General features: G+C 37.7%; 4 protein-coding genes across 4 annotated transcripts; 2 read left to right on the top strand and 2 right to left on the bottom strand.

Moving 5' to 3' along the window:
- Positions 1 to 1,072: 1,072 nt before the first annotated feature.
- mrps28 (mitochondrial ribosomal protein S28) lies at positions 1,073 to 1,767 on the bottom strand. The gene has a single exon (XM_065259608.2). It carries the CDS (start codon positions 1,727 to 1,729, stop codon positions 1,160 to 1,162), a length of 570 nt encoding a protein of 189 aa, XP_065115680.1. The 5' UTR covers positions 1,730 to 1,767; the 3' UTR covers positions 1,073 to 1,159.
- Positions 1,768 to 3,318: 1,551 nt separating this feature from the next.
- sde2 (SDE2 telomere maintenance homolog (S. pombe)) lies at positions 3,319 to 5,725 on the top strand. The gene is made up of 7 exons (XM_065259607.2): positions 3,319 to 3,477; positions 3,598 to 3,715; positions 3,972 to 4,083; positions 4,201 to 4,370; positions 4,624 to 4,729; positions 4,805 to 5,174; positions 5,259 to 5,725. The coding sequence occupies exons 1-7, from the start codon at positions 3,376 to 3,378 to the stop codon at positions 5,472 to 5,474; spliced, it is 1,194 nt and encodes a 397-aa protein (XP_065115679.1). The 5' UTR covers positions 3,319 to 3,375; the 3' UTR covers positions 5,475 to 5,725.
- A 1,172-nt stretch (positions 5,726 to 6,897) lies between these two features.
- wdr83 (WD repeat domain containing 83) lies at positions 6,898 to 12,417 on the top strand. Its single transcript, XM_065259886.2, has 9 exons — positions 6,898 to 7,116; positions 7,580 to 7,700; positions 7,790 to 7,895; positions 11,212 to 11,260; positions 11,356 to 11,482; positions 11,601 to 11,668; positions 11,758 to 11,866; positions 11,973 to 12,087; positions 12,165 to 12,417. The coding sequence occupies exons 1-9, from the start codon at positions 7,014 to 7,016 to the stop codon at positions 12,321 to 12,323; spliced, it is 957 nt and encodes a 318-aa protein (XP_065115958.1). The 5' UTR covers positions 6,898 to 7,013; the 3' UTR covers positions 12,324 to 12,417.
- A 1,113-nt stretch (positions 12,418 to 13,530) lies between these two features.
- Positions 13,531 to 14,713, bottom strand: LOC135741270 (persephin). The gene is made up of 2 exons (XM_065259917.2): positions 14,426 to 14,713; positions 13,531 to 14,300 (listed from the first exon to the last, which is right to left on the bottom strand). The coding sequence occupies exons 1-2, from the start codon at positions 14,505 to 14,507 to the stop codon at positions 13,894 to 13,896; spliced, it is 489 nt and encodes a 162-aa protein (XP_065115989.1). The 5' UTR covers positions 14,508 to 14,713; the 3' UTR covers positions 13,531 to 13,893.
- Positions 14,714 to 19,267: the final 4,554 nt, after the last annotated feature.

The following is a 19,267-nucleotide window of genomic DNA, read 5'->3' as shown; positions in this document are numbered from 1 at the left end:
ATCACTACATGAATATAACTATAAAATGAATATATATATATCGCAAAGCAAATTAACGCTTTATGTTTAACTGCATGCCACTAACCCTAAATTTTAGAGAATCACCAATATATCAGCCAATAATAATTATCGGCAAAAAAGCTATTTTTACACTATCAGCTAAAACATATGGCTGATATAGTCTGTCAATCAAAGAGAACAGGAAAATGCAATGAATTTGTGCATAGAAAATGGAAATAAACATCACTAGTTTCAATGGTCATTATATGAATGAATAACATTCAGAATTTTTTATCATCTGAATTTAGTTATTGCAAGTTAATATAACCACCAAACTATCAGAATTGGCCGATGTCAGTGTGAATAATCGGCTATTTGTGCATCTCTACTATATTTACCTAACAAAAAACAGACTATAGACCAGGCTTTAGATTCATTAACCTTGCATACAGTATGTAGTGTGATATACTTGATAGTTAAACTTATTAGCCTTTGAATTTTGCACCAATATGGCCTTGATCTTTTAAAGAATTGTCATTTAAGATGCAGAATGTCATGTCTGTCTTATGATTTGTTATTTAATCACTGTGAAACTGTTAAATTAATTATTATTAAAAACATTAACTAAGCTATTGTAGGATATTCAGGGAATTCTGTGAATGTTTTTCTTTATGTGTGCATCTTAATATAAACCAAAAATAAATTATTTGAGAATGAATTTGTCTTATTTGTCATTTGTCTTGTTATGTAAACTATATTTAATTAATATACAAATGCCATAGCCCTGAAGAAAAAAACATTCTTAGAAAAAATTGTAATGGTGATAATGACAATTGCATTGGGAACCCTAAAGTTATAAGTCCCAAAATACTCACAATTTTTTTTATTGTATTAATAAATGGTATTTGTAATAAAAATTTGATTATTTTTGCAGTGAGATACACAGTTACCACACTGGTAGTGACAACCACAGTTTTGCCTTTAGTTTAGTCAACACAAAAATAATAAACCGTAACATGTAGTTGTCTTATTGGCCACCTCATGTGTTCATAAATAATCAAGAATCCAGATAAAAGGTGAAATTATTCATTTAATATCTTACACAACGCAATCAAAAGTCCATCCACACACAGTTCAACCTCAGTGGTCTCCATGACAACTACTCCTTCGCCTTGGCATCTCTGCTCTCCAACAGTCCGAGTAAAGTAGCGTCCGCCTCCAGCAACGTCGTGTCCGTGGTCGCTCCCAGGAACCGTGAGGTCAACTCCAGATCCTCCAACCTCAACCTCACCCTGCTGCCTCTCTGGTACCTCTGCCCGTCCACAGAGGGCCTCTTACACACACAGTGGAACTTCCCACCAAAATCTATATACAAATCGTCATTGACGATGTGAAAGATTTTCCCAGTGACGATCTTGTCTTTGGCTGGGCCCATTTGGATGAGCGCTGAATGTCTTAAGAGCGATATAAACGAAGTTTCATCCTTGGATCTCACCGATCGCACTGCTGCGTCCCGATCGCCCTTCTGCTGGAGGTCTGAATGCTGATCGTACGCTGTTGCAAACCCGCCCTTTACCCTCTCTGATTTATCATCCGTGCCTGTATCTTCTCCAGAAGTTCCACTCACGTTGGAGCTACATAGTGATTTGAGTGTAGTTAAAACGCAAGGTTTTGGCAGTAAAGTCGATCTGACTCTCACGTTGTACACCACCTTACAGAGCGCCGCCATGTTGAAACGTCACGGAGAGCAGAGCATTCTGGGAACGTAGTTTTTAAAAAATTCTGAAAGTATTCAAAGTTAAATTTTACATTTATGTTATTATGATTTTTAACGTTTGTAAGGTATGTATTAGTTTTTAACAGCTACAGGCATTTTACATGCTTCTATGTCCGAAGATGAGTACAAGGAATACAAAATAAAAGTTCAAATTAAAACATTAAAAATTAAGGCATGCTTTCAGATATGTTTACAAAAAAATGAAAATTAATAACATATATAATACAAAGCAATTTAATTTAACAACAATGAGTTAATACAAAAAATTATACATACAAATAAAAATAAGTCACTGTTTTTTTTTTTATAATTCACTGCAAAAATTATTTTCTAGAAAAAAATGTCTTAGTATTTCTGTCTTGTTTGTAGTAAAAATATCTAAAAAATAAATAAATAAATTAAGATGCTTTTTCTTGATGAGCAAAACGACCCAAGAAAATAAGTATAGTTTTTAGACAAAAAATATCAGTGATATTTTGTGCATTAAACAAGCCAAAAAAATCTAGAAGATTTTTCTTAAACACTTAATTTAAGAACAATTCAAGAAAAATTAGCTTACCCCATTGGCAGATTTTTTTTGCTTGTTTTATGCACAAAATCACTTAAATTTGATATTTTTGGTCTAAAAACTAGACTTATTTTCTTGGGTCGTTTTGCTCATCAAGAAAAAGCATCTTAATTTAAGATTTTTTTGATATTTTTACTGAAAACAAGACAAAAATACTAAGATTTTTTTTCTTGAAAATATTTTTTTTTTGCAGTGTAGTGATGGTCGCCTTCGAAGCACTTCTACATGAGGCTTCGAACCTTTTACGAATCTTTAGTTTCGAATCAATTGGTTCGAAACGTGTACCAAACTGGCAGAGTCACGTGATTTTAGCAAACGAGGCTTCCTTACGTCATAACTGTTTCGAAAATCCGATGGTTCACCACTGGATGGAGTTGATCACAAATGACCAGCGTCTAATATGGTGAGATGGTTAGGTGAACTCGGGTCAGATTTATTATGCAAATTCATAAAACATGCACCCTTCTGACTAATAACACTACAAATTTGTCTACTTTTAGATTAAATGACAAAAATGTGCATAATTAAAAGGGGAGATAGTTTTAATGATTTGTTTGCCCTAAATAAAACTAAAAACGCATACACTTTTAATTATGTCTTAATTAAGTTAAACATATTTAAATACAAATCCTGAAATTATTTTGTAAAATAAAGTGTAAGGTGTTTGGACAGTAAAAATTTTGACCAGCAGGTGTCGCCAGCGTGTGTGGTGTTTCGAACGCTTCGAAAAACTGAATCAATTTTCGAAGCAATTGGTTCATTTGATTCGAAGCTTCACTATCAATGTTAAACCAGTTCATTTTATAATAAAATAATTTATTGTAACAACAGAGATGTTTTACTGCTTTCTTACAAGAACCCGAGCATAAGGAGACATTAAAAAACTTGAAATAAAAAAGGCCCATTTTTTATTTACGCAACTGACCATTTAAATTCTCTCGGATTCCGTAGTTGCGTCAAAGTACGTCACAGGTTTTCCCGGAAGTTTATAAACACGTCTTCTAGAACGGGCAAAGAAGAGGAGGAAAATATGGAGCTCTTTGTTGTTTCGCCTAATTTGAGGTTTATTAATCTCACCATCGGTCTGAACTCGACTGTCAGTGATCTGATTGATCATTTTATTACTAAAGAGGTGAGAAGAGTTAAGCGTTAATCTATGTTAATCTGAGAGTGCGTTGTACGTTTAACGGTTGTTTGTTAGTTTCTTTATAATGATTGTTAATGTAATCTTCAAATATTTTTTTTCTCTCAGGCTCTTTCTTTCACTGACTTTTATGTGACGAGTAATGGACGCATATCTGACAGTAATGACTTGCTTCAGTCTGGAGTTGTTTATCGCGTGGAGCCTCGATTATGTGGGGGCAAAGGAGGTAACTCGATTTTAACAGATTAACACTACATTCAGTTTTCAACATTTTAGTATTTTAAAAAGACCACAGTTTGTATGCCTATCATGTTTGGTCTAATCGGTTACACTAACAAAATACCACGATACTTACCTTTGTACGTATGGTTATCATTATGATTTGTATCAAAGTGCTACGGTATTACCATCTGATTCACTGTATTAAAAGGCATTGTTTTTCCCAAGGTGATGTTTTTAATGTGATATATTTTTTTCTGTAGGTTTTGGCTCTATGCTAAGGGCCCTCGGTGCACAAATTGAAAAGACAACAAACCGTGAGGCCTGCAGAGATCTGAGCGGAAGAAGACTTCGGGACGTCAACCATGAGAAACAGTAATGATGAGGATTATATATTATGCTTGATGTTTTATGATTTTTAACATTAGATCACCATTAAAGCGTAACATCATACTTGGGTGGATTGTATAACCATGTGTTTGTTTCGTGCAGAATGGCAGATTGGTTGAAAAAGCAGGCGGACCGAGAGGCAGAGAAGGAGCAGCGGCGCTTGGAGCGCATTCAGAGGAAACTGGCAGAGCCGAAACATTATTTTACAGACACCGATTATGAACAGCAATGCCACGACCTCTCTGAGAGACTGGAGGATTCAGTATTAAAAGGTAACTTGGGATCAGAAGCACCATTCAGTTCTATAGTATTCCTTTTTCCTACTATGGAAGTCAATGGGGCCTCTGATTGGTTTGGTTACAAACATTCCTTAAAATATCTTCCTTTGTGTTCATCAGAACAAAGAAATGTATACAGGTTTGTAAAAACATGATGACAGAATTTTAATTTTTGGGTGAACTGAGAGTCTTGGTACTGATAAAAAAAATTCTTACTTAAATTTCCAAATGTCTTTATATTCTTCAGGTATGCAGGCTTCTTCTAGTGGGCTTGTGCAGGCGGGCGAAGGTCCGAGTCGCAAGCGCCCGACTCCTACCGATAGTAAAAAGAAAGCAAAGAAGACATGCTTGTGGTAAGTGTAAAGAAACCCTTAATTATGTAGTTTGAATGAATAACAAATTAATAATAAATTTAATTGATCCAATAGGACTGGCATAGGGGGAATGGAAGACATGGGCTCTTCTGGTGAAAGCAGTGATGAGGGCGACATCGAAGCATCTCCTTCTACCTCTTCCTCAGGCTCTGAAGCTTCTTGTAGCCATGAGGTCCCCAAACCTGCTTCACTGACATCCACCAGCAGGGAGCAGGACCGTACAGAACCACAGGATCAACCCAGCAGCTCCTCTTGCAGTCCTGCACCCACCTCCCCAACACCCAGGCAGGAGAAGGAGGAGGTGCAGAAAGAGACGGAGAAGGAGAGTACAGATGAGATCACGCAAAACAGCACCACCGGAGAGGAGGATGTGCCACAACCACAGAGATCTCCAGTTGAAAGCCCCAGTCAGATAGAGAAAGTGGTGAGATTTGGTTTTGTAAAAGGTAGTGGTGTTCATGTTACAGTTTTGTTTGTGATCTCTTGACGTCTTTATTTTTGTATTTAGGTGGAAGGGCCACTGGATCTGCTGTCTGTGAGTGGGGTGGAGGAGTTGGAAGTTTTGGGTCTGGAGAGGCTGAAAAAAGAGCTGATGGATAGGGGGATGAAATGCGGAGGAACGCTGCAGGAACGCGCTGCTCGTCTTTTCTCCGTACGAGGACTGACACCAGATCAGATCGACCCTGCCCTCTTAGCCAAACCTAGCAGGGGCAAGAAAAAATAAAAAAAATTGGGGGGGGATTTTTGTATCTCTATTTTGGTTAGTAAATGGTTTTTAAGATTTATTGTGTAAAATGTAATACTTGCAGCAGCTATTTACAGAAAAATCATTAGTTTGTAGTGCATATTGAGCTAGAAAGTTTGTTTTTGTATCTGGTCAGATGTAAATAACAATTTTGAAATGTCGAAGAGCTTTTTCAGTTTTTTGTAATGCATCTTGGACCTATCCAACCATTAAATCATATCTCAGTTTAACACCAATGGTTTTGTTATTAATTCATTGTTTGCTTTTTCTTCTGTAGTTTTGTTAAACATGGCAAGTTATCAAAGGTGAGACTCCGGCCAACTAGCTAGTATTGATCATGATTTTACAGACAGTGTAAATGTCAAATTGGGTTCCTACAAAGTTATACAATGTAGCAACCAATCACATCCTGTGCATGGTATGAATAATACTTCATGCAATTGTTGTTGTGACTGACACGTGTGATGTCCAGCCGATTGTTCAGATTGCATGATGTTTAAATTGTATGTGTGATATGATCTATTTTACTCTCATGTGCCAAACTGTATGTTTTGAATGCTCATATCTTCTGTATAAGGATTTTGTCAGTGTTTTGGACCATACCAGTTTATATTTATTCTTAAACCTACCGTATTTATACTGAAAGAAAAAAGGTTAATTTTAATTTCATGGGGGCTTTCAAGGGACTGTTCACCGCCCAAAAATGCAAATTCTGCCATCATTTTCTCATCCTCATGTTGTTCTAAACCTGTATGAATTCATTTTTTCTGAACACTATATATACTATATTTTTTCCTACTATGGAAGTCAATGGTTACAATCAGCTGTGTGCTTACCATCATTAATCAAAATATCTTGTTTTGTGATCATCAAAAAAAAAAAAAAAAAAAAACTCATACAGGTTTAGAACAACATAGGGGTAAACTATGACAGAGTTAAAATTTTTGGTTGAACTATCCCATCTTTTAACAATCTTAAAACAACGGGAAAAAATGAAATTGGGTCACATGACTCCTTTAAAGGGATAGTTCACCTAAAAATGAAAATTTTGTCATAATTTTCTGACTCCCATGTTATTACAAATCTGTATACATTTCTATGTTCTGCTGAACACGAGGTAAGATATTTTGAAAAATGTTTGTAACCAAACCCCATTTATTCTTTTTCTTTAGTATTATTTTTTTCCTACTATGGAAGCAAATGGGGTCCACAAACGGTTTGGTTACAAACCTTTCTCAATATAACTTCCTTTGTGTTCATCAGAACAAATAAATTTATACAGGTTTGTAACAACATGAGAGTAAGTAAATGATGACAGAATTTTCATTTTTGGGTGAACTATTCCTTTAAGAAAACTTTTGTGGTTGCCGACACAGCAGGTGGCGCTCACAGCAGCATATCAAGTCGCTACACATTCACAGAAGAAATGTTTTGATGCAGTCGAGAGATTTTATGCAGGCTCGTGGTTTAGATGAACACATTAGTTATTAAAAATGTGTTTACGCTTGTATTGAAGTAATGGCGTTTCCACAGCCGCGTCCTCTGGGCCCTCAGCTGCCGAAGCATCTGCTCCAGACTATAGACTGTCAGCAAGGCGCTGTGAGAGCTGTGCGATTCAACGGTGAGTTTCATTTAAGGCAGAAGTCTGGTTTCAAAAATCCGACAGACAAAAACTAATAATGCATTTAAATATCAGTAGTTTTTGTTATTTAAATAGCTTACTACGCACAAGCGATTCTGATTGGTCTATGATGACTAGCGCTGAGAAAAGTAACGGGTACTTGTTGACACCGCTGTCTCATTTGCGTCTCCTAAATAAATGGACAATAATAGAAACATTTAGAGTATTTGTTTTTCATTTTACTAAGTTAATTTAAAGAATTATTGTTATTATTATATCATACTATTAAAATAAATTGTGTTTGGACCACGTTTGGTTGCAGTTTTAATCCGTTTGTTGTTTTTCTGTGACGTTAGTTTACGCATATCTCTTTATCAAGCTGACAAAACTATTTTTATTATAGTAAAATCATAGTTAATTTTCAAAAGCGTGTGGATGAGTATCTGTATCTGTGTTTATCCAGCTGATGGGAATTATCTGTTGACCTGCGGCGGTGATAAATCTCTGAAGTTGTGGAGTGGCAGTCGCGGGACTCTCCTGAAGAATTACACCGGTCACGGCTATGAGGTGCTGGATGTGGACTCGTAAGTGTTTGTATTATATAGTATTCAATTTATTTAGGAAAAATGTTCTGTTGTTGTTTATAATAAACGCTTAACTCTTGTGGTTTTAGCTCTTTTGACAACAGTCAGCTGTGCTCGTGCAGTTCAGATAAGACCGTCATTCTCTGGGATGTGGCCAGCGGGCAGGTGACGCGCAAACTCCGCGGACATGCCGGGGTGAGATGGTTTCCACTGTAACCATGGTTACTTCTAGGGAAGGTGGCTAGAAGGGATACAGCTACTGCTAAAATCTCGTGAAATCTCGTTGGATGAGAGCTGTTTTTATCTTACCCCCAAACTTAAAGCTGCAGTCACACTAGACTTTTCGTTCCATTGGCTTCCAGATTCATATGCATGAGAGTGCATGAGACCGGAAACGCAAGCTTGTACGACGATATTTCGTAGGTCGCTGCGTAGCAAAGTTTCACTGTGGGTTCACACCAGATGCGAGTTCAATTATTTGCGCAAGTAGATTACATACAAAGTCAATGCAAAGACGCAATCAGACGCGTCCTCGGGTGAGCCGATGCGAATGACGCGATATGGGCGAAAATATTTAACTTGAGCTAAAAATTCGTATGACACGAAGTTAAATCCTGCGAGTAATCCAGAGCGAGTAACGCGATGCCTTGCTTTTGGTGTGTACGTAGCCTAATGCTGCGTTCAGACCAGCGGCGGTAGAGGCGTCCAGCGCAAGTGATTTCAATGTTAATTCAATGTGAAGACACATTGACGTGCGTCTGGAGGTCTCGCGGCGCGAATGAGGCGTTTAGTGCGGTGCAGTAGACGCGGTTCTGCATCAATGTCGCGAATTGAGCGTTGCCGCGGCAAACGCGCGAGTTGAAAAATTTTAACTTTGGCGGAAAAACCAATCAGGAGCTTGCTCTAGTAGTGACGTGATTACAGAAAGCGAGCAGAGTTGCAGAAGCCCCTCCCATGACATGAATTTCCACATGAATGTCTCAATGACTAGAATTTCACGGGCGGCTTTCATGTGTGAATGACGCAAGTAAACTCAAAATGTTCAAGCGGCAAAATAGACTCGATTTTGATGCCTCAAACGTGGCTGGTGTAAACCTACGGTAAGTCTGGTAACCTGCGAATTTCTATCACGTGGAGCGCTGTGACCAGTACAAAACTGGTTTGTCACTGCGTGACTTTTCTCTCAAGAACAAATCGACGAAGCCAGAGATCATATTGATGAGCTGCTCCCCGCAGCAATGTCCGACAAATATTTGCATGCTCAAAGTCTAGTGTGACCGCTGCTTAACCCTAAACCCAACACATTGCGAGATTTGGCCATCGCTATATCCCCTCTAGTCAGAATCCTGCTTACGCCTGTTTCACACATACTCCGTATGCAGTGCGTTTGCGGTGCGTGTTGCAGTACGTATGCGGTGCGATCCGTCAAGCATCCGTTGTGCTTTCACACATACTCCGTTTGCAGTGCGTTGCTAACCGCTGCTTCTGCGTATCAAATAATCAGGTAATTGACACTTTCTGTTGAAAAGCGCCTCATCAATAAACTATATAATAGCCTGCTGTGTTTTTTTTCTTCACAAAACAATATACTTTAGATATTATTTGATAGACTAGGATGTTTAAAATCTCTAGTGTTATGGTCAGGAAACATGAAAGGATGATCAAAGGTCTATTTATCTCCACATATATCATAAATATAAATTAGCATTATAACTTTTGAAGAGAAAATATAGGTGACATGCATGGTTACATTATAGGCTACATTTCCTATACTATTTATATATTTGCATAGACGAGAGTATTTATATAACGGCAATGAAGCTCATATGGCAAGAAATATTCTCACATAATTAAAATAACAGCATAATGACATGAATAAACAGACAAGGAAGCAATATTGACATGCAAATTGTATTATTATTACCGGAAAAACAGCAATATTACTGAAACAAACTCTGAGGTAAATATGCCAAACGCTGTTATAACTGCAACAAGTCAAAATAAGATCAATAACAATTGAAAAAAATCATTATTATCTCCCAAAATGTTGTATGAAAAACATTATATTTAAAGCAAATGTATTCTTACAATCATTCAAGATCAACACATTATTCCATATTACGGAGCACGTTCGTCTCTCGCCTCGCTCTGTTATAATAGCGCTGATTGACAGGTGGGCTTCCCCGTCTATCAAACAGATCATTTTATATAGTTCTCTTTAGAAAAATTCACCATAATTTTAACGGTTAACAAAGCGGTTTTTGTCAGATTGATTATGATTTGTTTTCCCTTAGTTTGACTAAAAATTCCATGGGTATGGATATTGTTATAAGACAATATAAATTTGGTTACTGTTGTTTTACAAATAAAAACTAAAAGGCTATGTTAGTATAATTAAACAATGGTAAAATTAATAGCATACTTTATGTATATGCAATGTATATAAACACGGTAGAATATTTAACAAGATGTTATACATATTATTTTTTAACTCGTGGTAAGTGCTTTGCCTTAATTGCTTCATACTGGGATTAAACAAATAAAATTACAGAAAAAACTACTGAAAAACTTTATTTACATCCATTTAGAGTGAAATTACTGCATTTTTTTGTAAATCAGTGTTCATTCTGACCACAAAACATGCGCTATCACTTTAAATCAGCTCGTGCAGCTTGCGTGCCGTACAGCAAAAATAGACTCGCTGCCGAAACGATCGCAGCACTGCTGCACCGCACCGCATCTGCAACGGACAGGACGGACCGCATACGTATGCTGTGTGAAAGCTCTAACCTGTTAACATGGCTACGTAAAAAATTACGCACCGCAAACGCACTGCATACGGAGTATGTGTGAAACAGGCGTTAGGGCTGCAAGATTTAGTGCGATACTGCATATGTGGATATCGCAATATGCATTTGCAAAAAGATTTAGCGTGATACCTGAGTGATTTAATGCAGATTAAAGAGCACCTATTTCATTGCTATTCCATTGTATTTTGTATAGTACAATGTGTTTGCATGGTTTATGATTAAAATATTATACATATTATTATGTAAATTTAAACACACACACACAAACATACATAGAAATGTTTTGTTTATATATCATTTTTGAAAAATAATATAGAATATATAAAAATATAAATAAATATATATATATACACATGTGAATGTTTCTCAAATACATACATACATGAATGTGTGTGTACTTATATATACATAATAATTACACACAGCACAAACTCATATATTATGCAAAAAAATTCTTTTTTTTTGTATGAGATTAATCTAGATTTATCTATGCCCAGCACTTATTTATATCTATTCCTATTCATTTAAATACATTTTACAACAGTGGAAATGAATAACATTGCTTGCGAAGGTACAAATAAATACACCAAATGAAATAAACAAACAAATTTGCAGACTTAAATATATTAAAAATAGCGTGCTGCTATTATTTTTTGTAATTGTTCACTATTTGTTCACTTCTTGTTGTACTTATTTCCTAGAAAGTGAACTGTGTGCAGTTCAACGAGGAGGCGACTGTGGTGTTGTCAGGTATGTCAGCCTTAAATGGATTTAAAGGAAGGAAAAATTTATAATGAAACGAACAACAACAACAGCCCTAAATCTGTGTATGTTTTTTTGTTTAGGCTCTATTGATGGTACGGTGCGGTGTTGGGACACTAGATCCAGACGAATGGAGCCGATCCAGATCTTGGACGAAGCTCGAGATGGAATCAGCAGTCTGAAGGTGTCGGAGCACGAGCTGGCAACCGGGTCAGAACCAAACTAAATTTATTAGGGCTTCAGGTGTACAGAACTACAGTTTGTGTGTGGGAATTTGTAGATTCTGAAATGTGGTACTATTAAAGTGACTCTATTTGTCATTTTTCAGGTCTGTGGATGGCAGAATAAGGCGTTATGACTTGCGGATGGGTCAGCTTCATGTGGATTTCGTTGGAAGTGAGTATTTCTGCCGAAGCTTCATAAAATGAGATTACGTTTATTGTTGTTATGATTTTCTTGTCATTTGTTTCATGTGTTTTTGACAGGTCCCATCACCTGCGTATGCTTTAGTCGAGATGGACAATGCACGCTAAGCTCAAGTTTGGACTCGACTCTGCGTCTCATAGACAAGAGCACAGGGGAGATGCTTGGAGAGTATGTACAACACAAAACAGGACCAGTGCTATAGAAATACAACGAGGATTTGCTTCTTTATAACCTGTGTAAATCTGTAATGAATCTGTATATGTGTAATCCCCAGGTACACAGGCCATGTAAACAAAGGCTATAAGCTCGATTGCTGTCTGTCTGATAAAGACACGCATGTTCTCAGCTGTTCGGAGGACGGTCATGTTTACTACTGGGATCTGGTGGAGGTAAGATTCCCAGAGCACAAAAATTGTAGATTAATAATTGTAGTTCAAAATATAATATGCATGAAATTTGTTTGTAGGGCTCTCTGACTTTAAAACTGCCTGTTGGGAAAGCTGTTGTCCAATCACTATCGTTTCATCCCACGGAGCCCTGCCTTTTGACTGCTATGGAAGGGCGTGTTCAGGTATGGGGGGCGGAGCCTGATGATGAAACTGTGAAAGATATTAAAGCCGAGTAATGGGCATTGAATATCGAACACATGAGCGGGACTCACGAGTCATTAAATGAGAAAAAATGTTAGGGATTGTGCTGTTTTTGTATGTTTATATAAAGTATAAATAAAAGTGAATCTGTTTTTACAAAAAATGACGTCTTTGATTGTAAATTGTTTAAAGTGTCTAAATATTACAAACATATTTTTAGTTAGAAAATTGCTTTCATTTTTCAAAAATCTTATTTAAAGGATTAGTCAATTTTCTTATAAAAAATCCAGATAATTTACTCAACACCATGTCATCCAAAATGTTGATGTCTTTCTTTGTTCAGTCGAGACGAAATTGTTTTTTTAAGGAAAATATTCCAGGATTTTTCTCATTTTAATGGACTTTAATGGACCCCAACACTTAACAGTTTTAATGCAGTTTAAAATTGCAGTTTCAAAGGACTCTAAATGATCCCAAACGAGGCATAAGGGTCTTATCTAGCCAAACGATTGTTATTTTTGGCAAGAAAAATAAAAAATATGCACTTTTAAACCACAACTTTTCGTCTATCACCGGTCCTGTGACGCGCCAGCGCTACCTCACTTAGTTGCGCAATGACGTTGAAAGGTCACGTGTTACATATATGAAATGCACATTTGCGGACCATTTTAAACAATAAACTGACACAAAGACATTAATTAGTATCATTCGACATACAACAACATCGGAACGGTCCTCTTTCTACACACTTGTAAACACTGGGGCGTAGTTTCGATACATCATCCGTGACCTCTTGACGTGATGACGTATTACGTGAGGTCGCAATGGCGCGTCACAGGACCGGAGAAAGGTGAGAAGTTGTGGTTTAAAAGTGCATATTTTTTATTTTTTTTGCCAAAAATAACAATCGTTTCGCTAGATAAGACCCTTATGCCTTGTTTGGGATCTTTAAGAATCCTTGGAAACTGCAATTTTAAACTGCATTAAAACTGTTAAGTGTTGGGGTCCATTAAAATGAGAAAAGTCCTGGAAAGTTTTCCTCAAAAAACATAATTACCTGGATTTTTACAGAAAATATCATATAAGCTAGGCCAAGGTTTTTTTTTTTTTAGTTTCCTTTTTTTCTGGGTTAGTTAATTCAGACAAAATAAGCAAAACAGCTTTTACTTTTTTATTCAGAACTGTACACATATATACAAGGCACATGAAATAAAAAAAGATTAACAATAATTTATTAGGCACTAAAAGTGGGTTTCAAATAAATAAATAATTTATAACACATAAATATGTTTAAATTTTGGTTCAGATGGAAAATTGAAAGACCTCAGAATTGGGTCCTCAAACACCTCATAGTGTTCCCAAAACTAAACGTCTCCTGAAAGTTTTGACATTGCAAAAAATAAGCCAATTAAGCCTCGTTGTTAAAGAAAGCAATATATACATATCTATATGCATTTTCCATACATATACATTTTTACATTCATAACCTGTTTCTTACGTGAGATCTCTATACCTGAATGAATGCAGTACAGCCTTTTGTTTAAATTCAAAGGCACTAATAGGATAAACAAACTTTTAAAAGTCTTTACATGGCCACCTTCGACCCTACCCCATACATGCACACGCTGCGGCAGACAGTTTATCCACTTTGTGCCAGCGATGGCTGTTGTCGAGAAAGACCATGTCTTCGTGGTGTGTGGGGCGACAGCAGGACTGGTGATGCCATTGGCCGATGTACTGTAAAACGCCACTCTGGAGGAGATTGGTGAGCGTCAGGTCGTGGTTGGTGGCGATGCGAGGGCAAGACCCGCTGCAGTACTTAAACGGCACGGCCTCGTCCGAGTCGTACCCGAGCCCGAGGTCTCGTACCTGCAGCAGGATGGAGTGCAGAGCGCATGGGGAGTCGACACTGCGGGGTGATCGGATCTCCCTTTCCAAATGCTTTTCTGAGCCGGGTTTTTCTTCATGTTCTTCTCCTTTTCTCTCTTCATTGTTGAGAGGTGCAGTCGGTCCTGTAAAAAAGCAGTTTTGCATTTTCATAAGAATATATTTGTGGTTGTTGCTCATGTAAAACTCAAAATAATGTTCAAGAACCCAACAAAATGCCCTATCCCCAAAGGTCATGACCTCCACTTACCTAGTAGGGTTCTTAGCCAGCGTCCTTCTCCCGCCTGAACAAAAAACAGCAAAATGGTGATCTGCAGCATTGAACACATCATGCTTCTCCGATTCGCTTTGGTTCACTTCTTCAGGATGAGAGCGTAGGTGATGCTCGGACCATCTCTTATATAACCGGGTTGGGGCGGAGGGGACGATGAGGTGCGGCCAGGATGGGAGGGAGGTGGGATAACCCTTCTGTTCCCGGTTACTCACCTGGTCTCACGGCTACACTTATTTATTAGATAACTTATAATATTTTCTATTTATAGAAATGTTGGAGACCCATAGGAATTGCTCCATGCCATGGGTGGAGAATATGGGAATTTTTTGTGTAAATAGGAAAAATTTGCTTAAAGTTTGTTGCCTGAAGCTGGGTTGACATTGATTGACCAAGCACACTGTGATGGACAGATGTAATTTATTATTGTAAAACAGAGTTTACATTTATAAAACGGGGAACAGAGAAATGTAGGGGTTAACTGCGTGAAAGATGGAAGTAAGGGTCTATAATTAAAAGAAGCAAAAACGACAGAAGTTATTTGAATGGAAATTCCATGAATAATGTCTGTCTTCAGGAACATAAATTCGGGGATTTAAATGTGATTTTTTTCACTATCTACATTCCTTATTTAACTATGAAGACATGAATCCTGCAATGCTGGAGGAAGCGGTGGATGCGCATGGGGTTATATTGGGTAATGCTTTGTGTCCTATGTCCATATTTTGGTACTTTCATGCATGCAAAAGTATGCATAAAAGGTAAATTAACATATTTTAATTTTTACAGATCAAAAAACACATCTTTCAGTCTGCTCATCCGTCTATGGAATTCTGTAAGGGAATGTAAGCCATGCATTTTTGGGATTAAGGCAAGATTATTTTGCTACACGGATAAATAATTTAAATATGTATATGTTTTGTAAATTATTTGCAAAGGGTTTTATAACATTTTCATGATGAACTGATATCAACTTACTGCACATTCAATATCCTACAGTATACATTCGGCCTTGGCATTGCAAGCAGAATTCGCTGCCAGCTGAGCTACGAACTGCAGATGCAGGTAGATTCATCTAAAATGTTTAAAAGTGCATGAGTTGGGTTATGTCAGCTTAAAAATGTTTTCCAATCAGACATTTATCAATACTAAAATAACTAAGATCAATGGAAAAGGATTTCAGCCAATCAGACGGGTGGTTTAAGTCTGACACGGGACCATAAAACAATCAGAAGAGTCTTTATTTATCATCTCGATTTATGATGAAGATTCATGTCAGGTCAGTTTCCACTGGTCGTGTTGGCTCAGCGCTCCTTACAACCTTGGTAAATCTAGAAATCGCGCAGGTGAGCATCGAGAGCGATAGGGTCTCTGCGTCCCCAGACAGACATGGGAAACATCGAGCTTAGTCTGTAAGAGGTAATAGATTTGGAATAAAACATCCATTTGTCTCGCCAGTGAAATAAAACTACGATTTATTCCTCCTTGATTTACTCATCTTTGTTTCCCAGAGATACAGAGGATTCATTCTTGGGATGAACTGTGAGATTATACTAGAAATAATGGTGATGACGACGATAATAATGACTATGATATTGATAACAAGATATGATAATCATGATAACATGATGATGATGGTGGTGATGAAGATGCAGATTATTGTTCAGAGTCAAGATACCAGCAATGTGTGCTCTACCCTAAGCAGGGTAAATGCATATAAAGTGGCTGGGCTTGATGGCATCCCATAATTTTTAAGATCTGTGCTGAGCAGTTGGCTGATGTGCATTTTGCCTAACTTGGACAAAAGCAAGAAATATGAAAAGATGCTATTCATTAATTTTAGTTTTGCCTTTAATACTGCAATCCCATCTAAGCTCATAACCATCTGGACCTTGGACCTTATCACCAACACACTACAGTCAGCTTATGCTGCGTTCCAGAGCCCATCCAAACCAGTGGGACTTATCCTACATCCAACTAGGAAAAGTGCACTGGAATGCCTGTCAAAGTGGAACCTCCTACTGGCACACTCCTTCGCAAAATTAAGTCGGAGGATAATGACAGCGCCCATGGAGTCTCGTGTCGTGAGAGGTAAAGCTTCAACGAATAAGCTATAAACTGTACTTCTCTGCTTGTTGGGTTGTTTTAGACACTGTAATTTGAACACAACTTGTTTATTATATTATGGCGCTCGTCGTCCATGTTTTCTGTTTACGTTCCACTTCAATTGCCTGGAACGCTTTGAAGTAGGAGCTAGTACACTTCAGGAAGAATAAGTCCCACTTCCCAGTGGTTTGGATGGGCTTTGGAACTTAATATTAAAGATGAGTAAATAACAGGATCAGCCGCAACTTCTCGAACCTCATTCTGAACAATGGTGTACCGCAGGGTTCTGTGCTGGGCTAAATCCTTTTCTCCCTCTTTACCCATGACTGCATGCCTGTGCATGGCTCTAACTCCATAATCAAGTTTGCAGATAACATCACAGTTGCTGGCAACAATAAAATGGCCTGTAGGAAGGTAATTCAGTACCTGACAGACACCCAACACCCAGAAGACCAAAGAGCTATATGTGGGCCATTGGTGGACTAGGTGGGGCCACGCTTTTGGGGCTGAACTGTTCATTAGGATCTTTCCTGGACCCTCAACACCTCCACTCGGATTAAAAAGGCAAAACAGCATCTTTACCTCCTTAGGGCAATAACAAAAGCTCACCTGCCCCCCCCCCACAGATCCTGCTAAACTTCTACTGTTCCAATAATAAAATCACTCTAACAAACTGCACATCAGTGTGTTATTACAACTGCACTGTCTCAGATCAGAAAGCCCAACACATAACTGGTGGCCTTCAAGTGGAATGGCACAAAATGGGCAGCACAGTTGCTTAGTGGGTAGAGGTTGCTTAGAGGGTCCCTGGTTCGAGCTCCGTGTAGGTCATGTGGCCTTTCTTTGCAAGTTTACTCCGGGTACTCCGCTTTCAAAGACAAAAACATGAAAGTTAGGTGAATTGGAGATACCAAATTGCTCCTCCCCAACCCGTGTATGGATTAACCGGTTCTCGCCATGAATATAGCCATAGATGGTGTGAAGAATAAATAAAGTAAGAAAAGCAGAAGAAACCAGACTTGGTCATCACAGAAATGCTGTTTTTTAAAAGAGATTAACAACACTAAACAACATGAGAGGACCGAGAGCCTGCAAAGGAAGATAAACGCTGGTCCAACTGATGGAGGGATGTGATTCAGGAATGGTGTTAAGGACGAGAAATGATGGAGAGGGCAGGAGCTTCTAGTGCACTGCTTAGATTTACAGCATTAACAGCCCTCGTCTCGAGAGTTTGAGATTCCCCACTAATTCCCACAAAATGCTTCCTAATGCTGGAACGCCGTTTTCGCATTCCTGTCCGGAGCAGACGAGCCCTATATGGACCGGGCGGGAGACCTGTCTTTGCCGGAATGCGCTTGCAAATGCCCCAGCTCGGCTATCCATACCTTTAACACCCCTGACCCCATCCTAAAGATGTTAACGTTTCAAAAGCATGCATTATGTCATGCTTTATTTAGAAATAATTTACATTGGGCTCTTGGGAACAGGGTCTATGCAAAATTTCAATTTATATAAAGTTTCTCATTATATTACACATGTAATCCTCATAAAACATAATAGTTCAAATCTGTTATGAAGAAACAATAACAGTGATCAATTTGAAAAAAAAAAAACATGGATACTGATTGTAAATAATGTTATGTGATGCAATAATATATACAATTTAGAGCAATTATTATAAAGTTTCACTTTATGAAACATTTCGAAACGGTTTTGCACAAAACATGTTTAAGAAGATGAAACGTATAGTGCACATTTACACAATTACATCACTTTTAAATATTGGAAAATTTAGATGATTGCGCACTACGTTTGATTCTACATAATTAGTTTCATTGGTATATGGCTATTTACTCAGTTTGGTAGTATGATGAGCTGCTGTTATATTTTAATAAAGTTACGCATTGTTTTGTCATCTGTCTTGCCCTTTTTAGGAATCTAGAGTCATAAAGCCAAGTATAAGAAATACAGAGTCTGTGCACATTTTTAAGAATAAATCTCCAAGGGTGCATGCACCAGACAGACAAAGCCCTTTTCCCTTCTTTCCGTCTGATGAGTCCATAACTCTTTCACTGTGATCTTGATATGAGATTCCTGCCTTACTCAGACAGACACAAATACTAAAAAGACTCAATCGTATCCCATGTTGTCTTCTGTATACACTTGCATGCACTTATGTACAATCATCGCACCACCATCATAAAGCTCACTAGTTGGTTCCAATATTGACCACAGAAATTAGTGTTTTTAATCTTTTTTTTATGTAGATTGTATCGAGATTGTGATATTCTGCATCGTGAATCTGTATTACAAAAGTGAATCTTTCTTGTTTTGTTCTCCTGTTTGTCTCATGTCATGCATGTTCCATGCATAATTCCTAAAAAATAAATTATGCACAGATTTGGAAAATGCATTGGTTTTCCAAGTATTTCCATTGATCTACAGTACCATCTCTCTCAATGAAGGGAAAATACCCATCTGCCAGCGAAAGCCCAACTGGCAAGCATAGCAGGTATTTCAAGTAAATGTGAGCCAGCAAATGAAAGAACGTTATTCATGATTGATATGTAGCCTGTTTCCATTTTAGAGGATTTCCCCTTTTTCAAAAATGTGTCTGTATGCACTTTATAAGACATGACAACTGTACAAAGTAGGCCTATGCATAAGCAGGTTTGCTTTAAAAAACACAAAACAATTCTATATTAAAACAAAAAG

This window comes from Paramisgurnus dabryanus, chromosome 24 (assembly GCF_030506205.2).
Source record: "Paramisgurnus dabryanus chromosome 24, PD_genome_1.1, whole genome shotgun sequence".
Classification (NCBI taxonomy): Eukaryota; Metazoa; Chordata; class Actinopteri; order Cypriniformes; family Cobitidae; genus Paramisgurnus; species Paramisgurnus dabryanus.
This window is presented reverse-complemented; position numbering and strand designations above follow the sequence as displayed.

Excerpts from the sequence above, each read along its gene's own strand:
- mrps28 (XM_065259608.2), bottom strand. The coding sequence starts at position 1,729 with ATGGCGGCGCTCTGTAAGGTGGTGTACAACGTGAGAGTCAGATCGACT.
- sde2 (XM_065259607.2), top strand. The coding sequence starts at position 3,376 with ATGGAGCTCTTTGTTGTTTCGCCTAATTTGAGGTTTATTAATCTCACC. Across the intron at positions 4,084-4,200 it reads GACGTCAACCATGAGAAACA|AATGGCAGATTGGTTGAAAA; the intron begins GTAATGATGAGG and ends TGTTTCGTGCAG. Across the intron at positions 4,730-4,804 it reads GCAAAGAAGACATGCTTGTG|GACTGGCATAGGGGGAATGG; the intron begins GTAAGTGTAAAG and ends TTGATCCAATAG.
- wdr83 (XM_065259886.2), top strand. The coding sequence starts at position 7,014 with ATGGCGTTTCCACAGCCGCGTCCTCTGGGCCCTCAGCTGCCGAAGCAT. Across the intron at positions 7,701-7,789 it reads GAGGTGCTGGATGTGGACTC|CTCTTTTGACAACAGTCAGC; the intron begins GTAAGTGTTTGT and ends TTGTGGTTTTAG. Across the intron at positions 12,088-12,164 it reads ACTACTGGGATCTGGTGGAG|GGCTCTCTGACTTTAAAACT; the intron begins GTAAGATTCCCA and ends ATTTGTTTGTAG.
- LOC135741270 (XM_065259917.2), bottom strand. The coding sequence starts at position 14,507 with ATGATGTGTTCAATGCTGCAGATCACCATTTTGCTGTTTTTTGTTCAG. Across the intron at positions 14,301-14,425 it reads CTGGCTAAGAACCCTACTAG|GACCGACTGCACCTCTCAAC; the intron begins GTAAGTGGAGGT and ends GCTTTTTTACAG.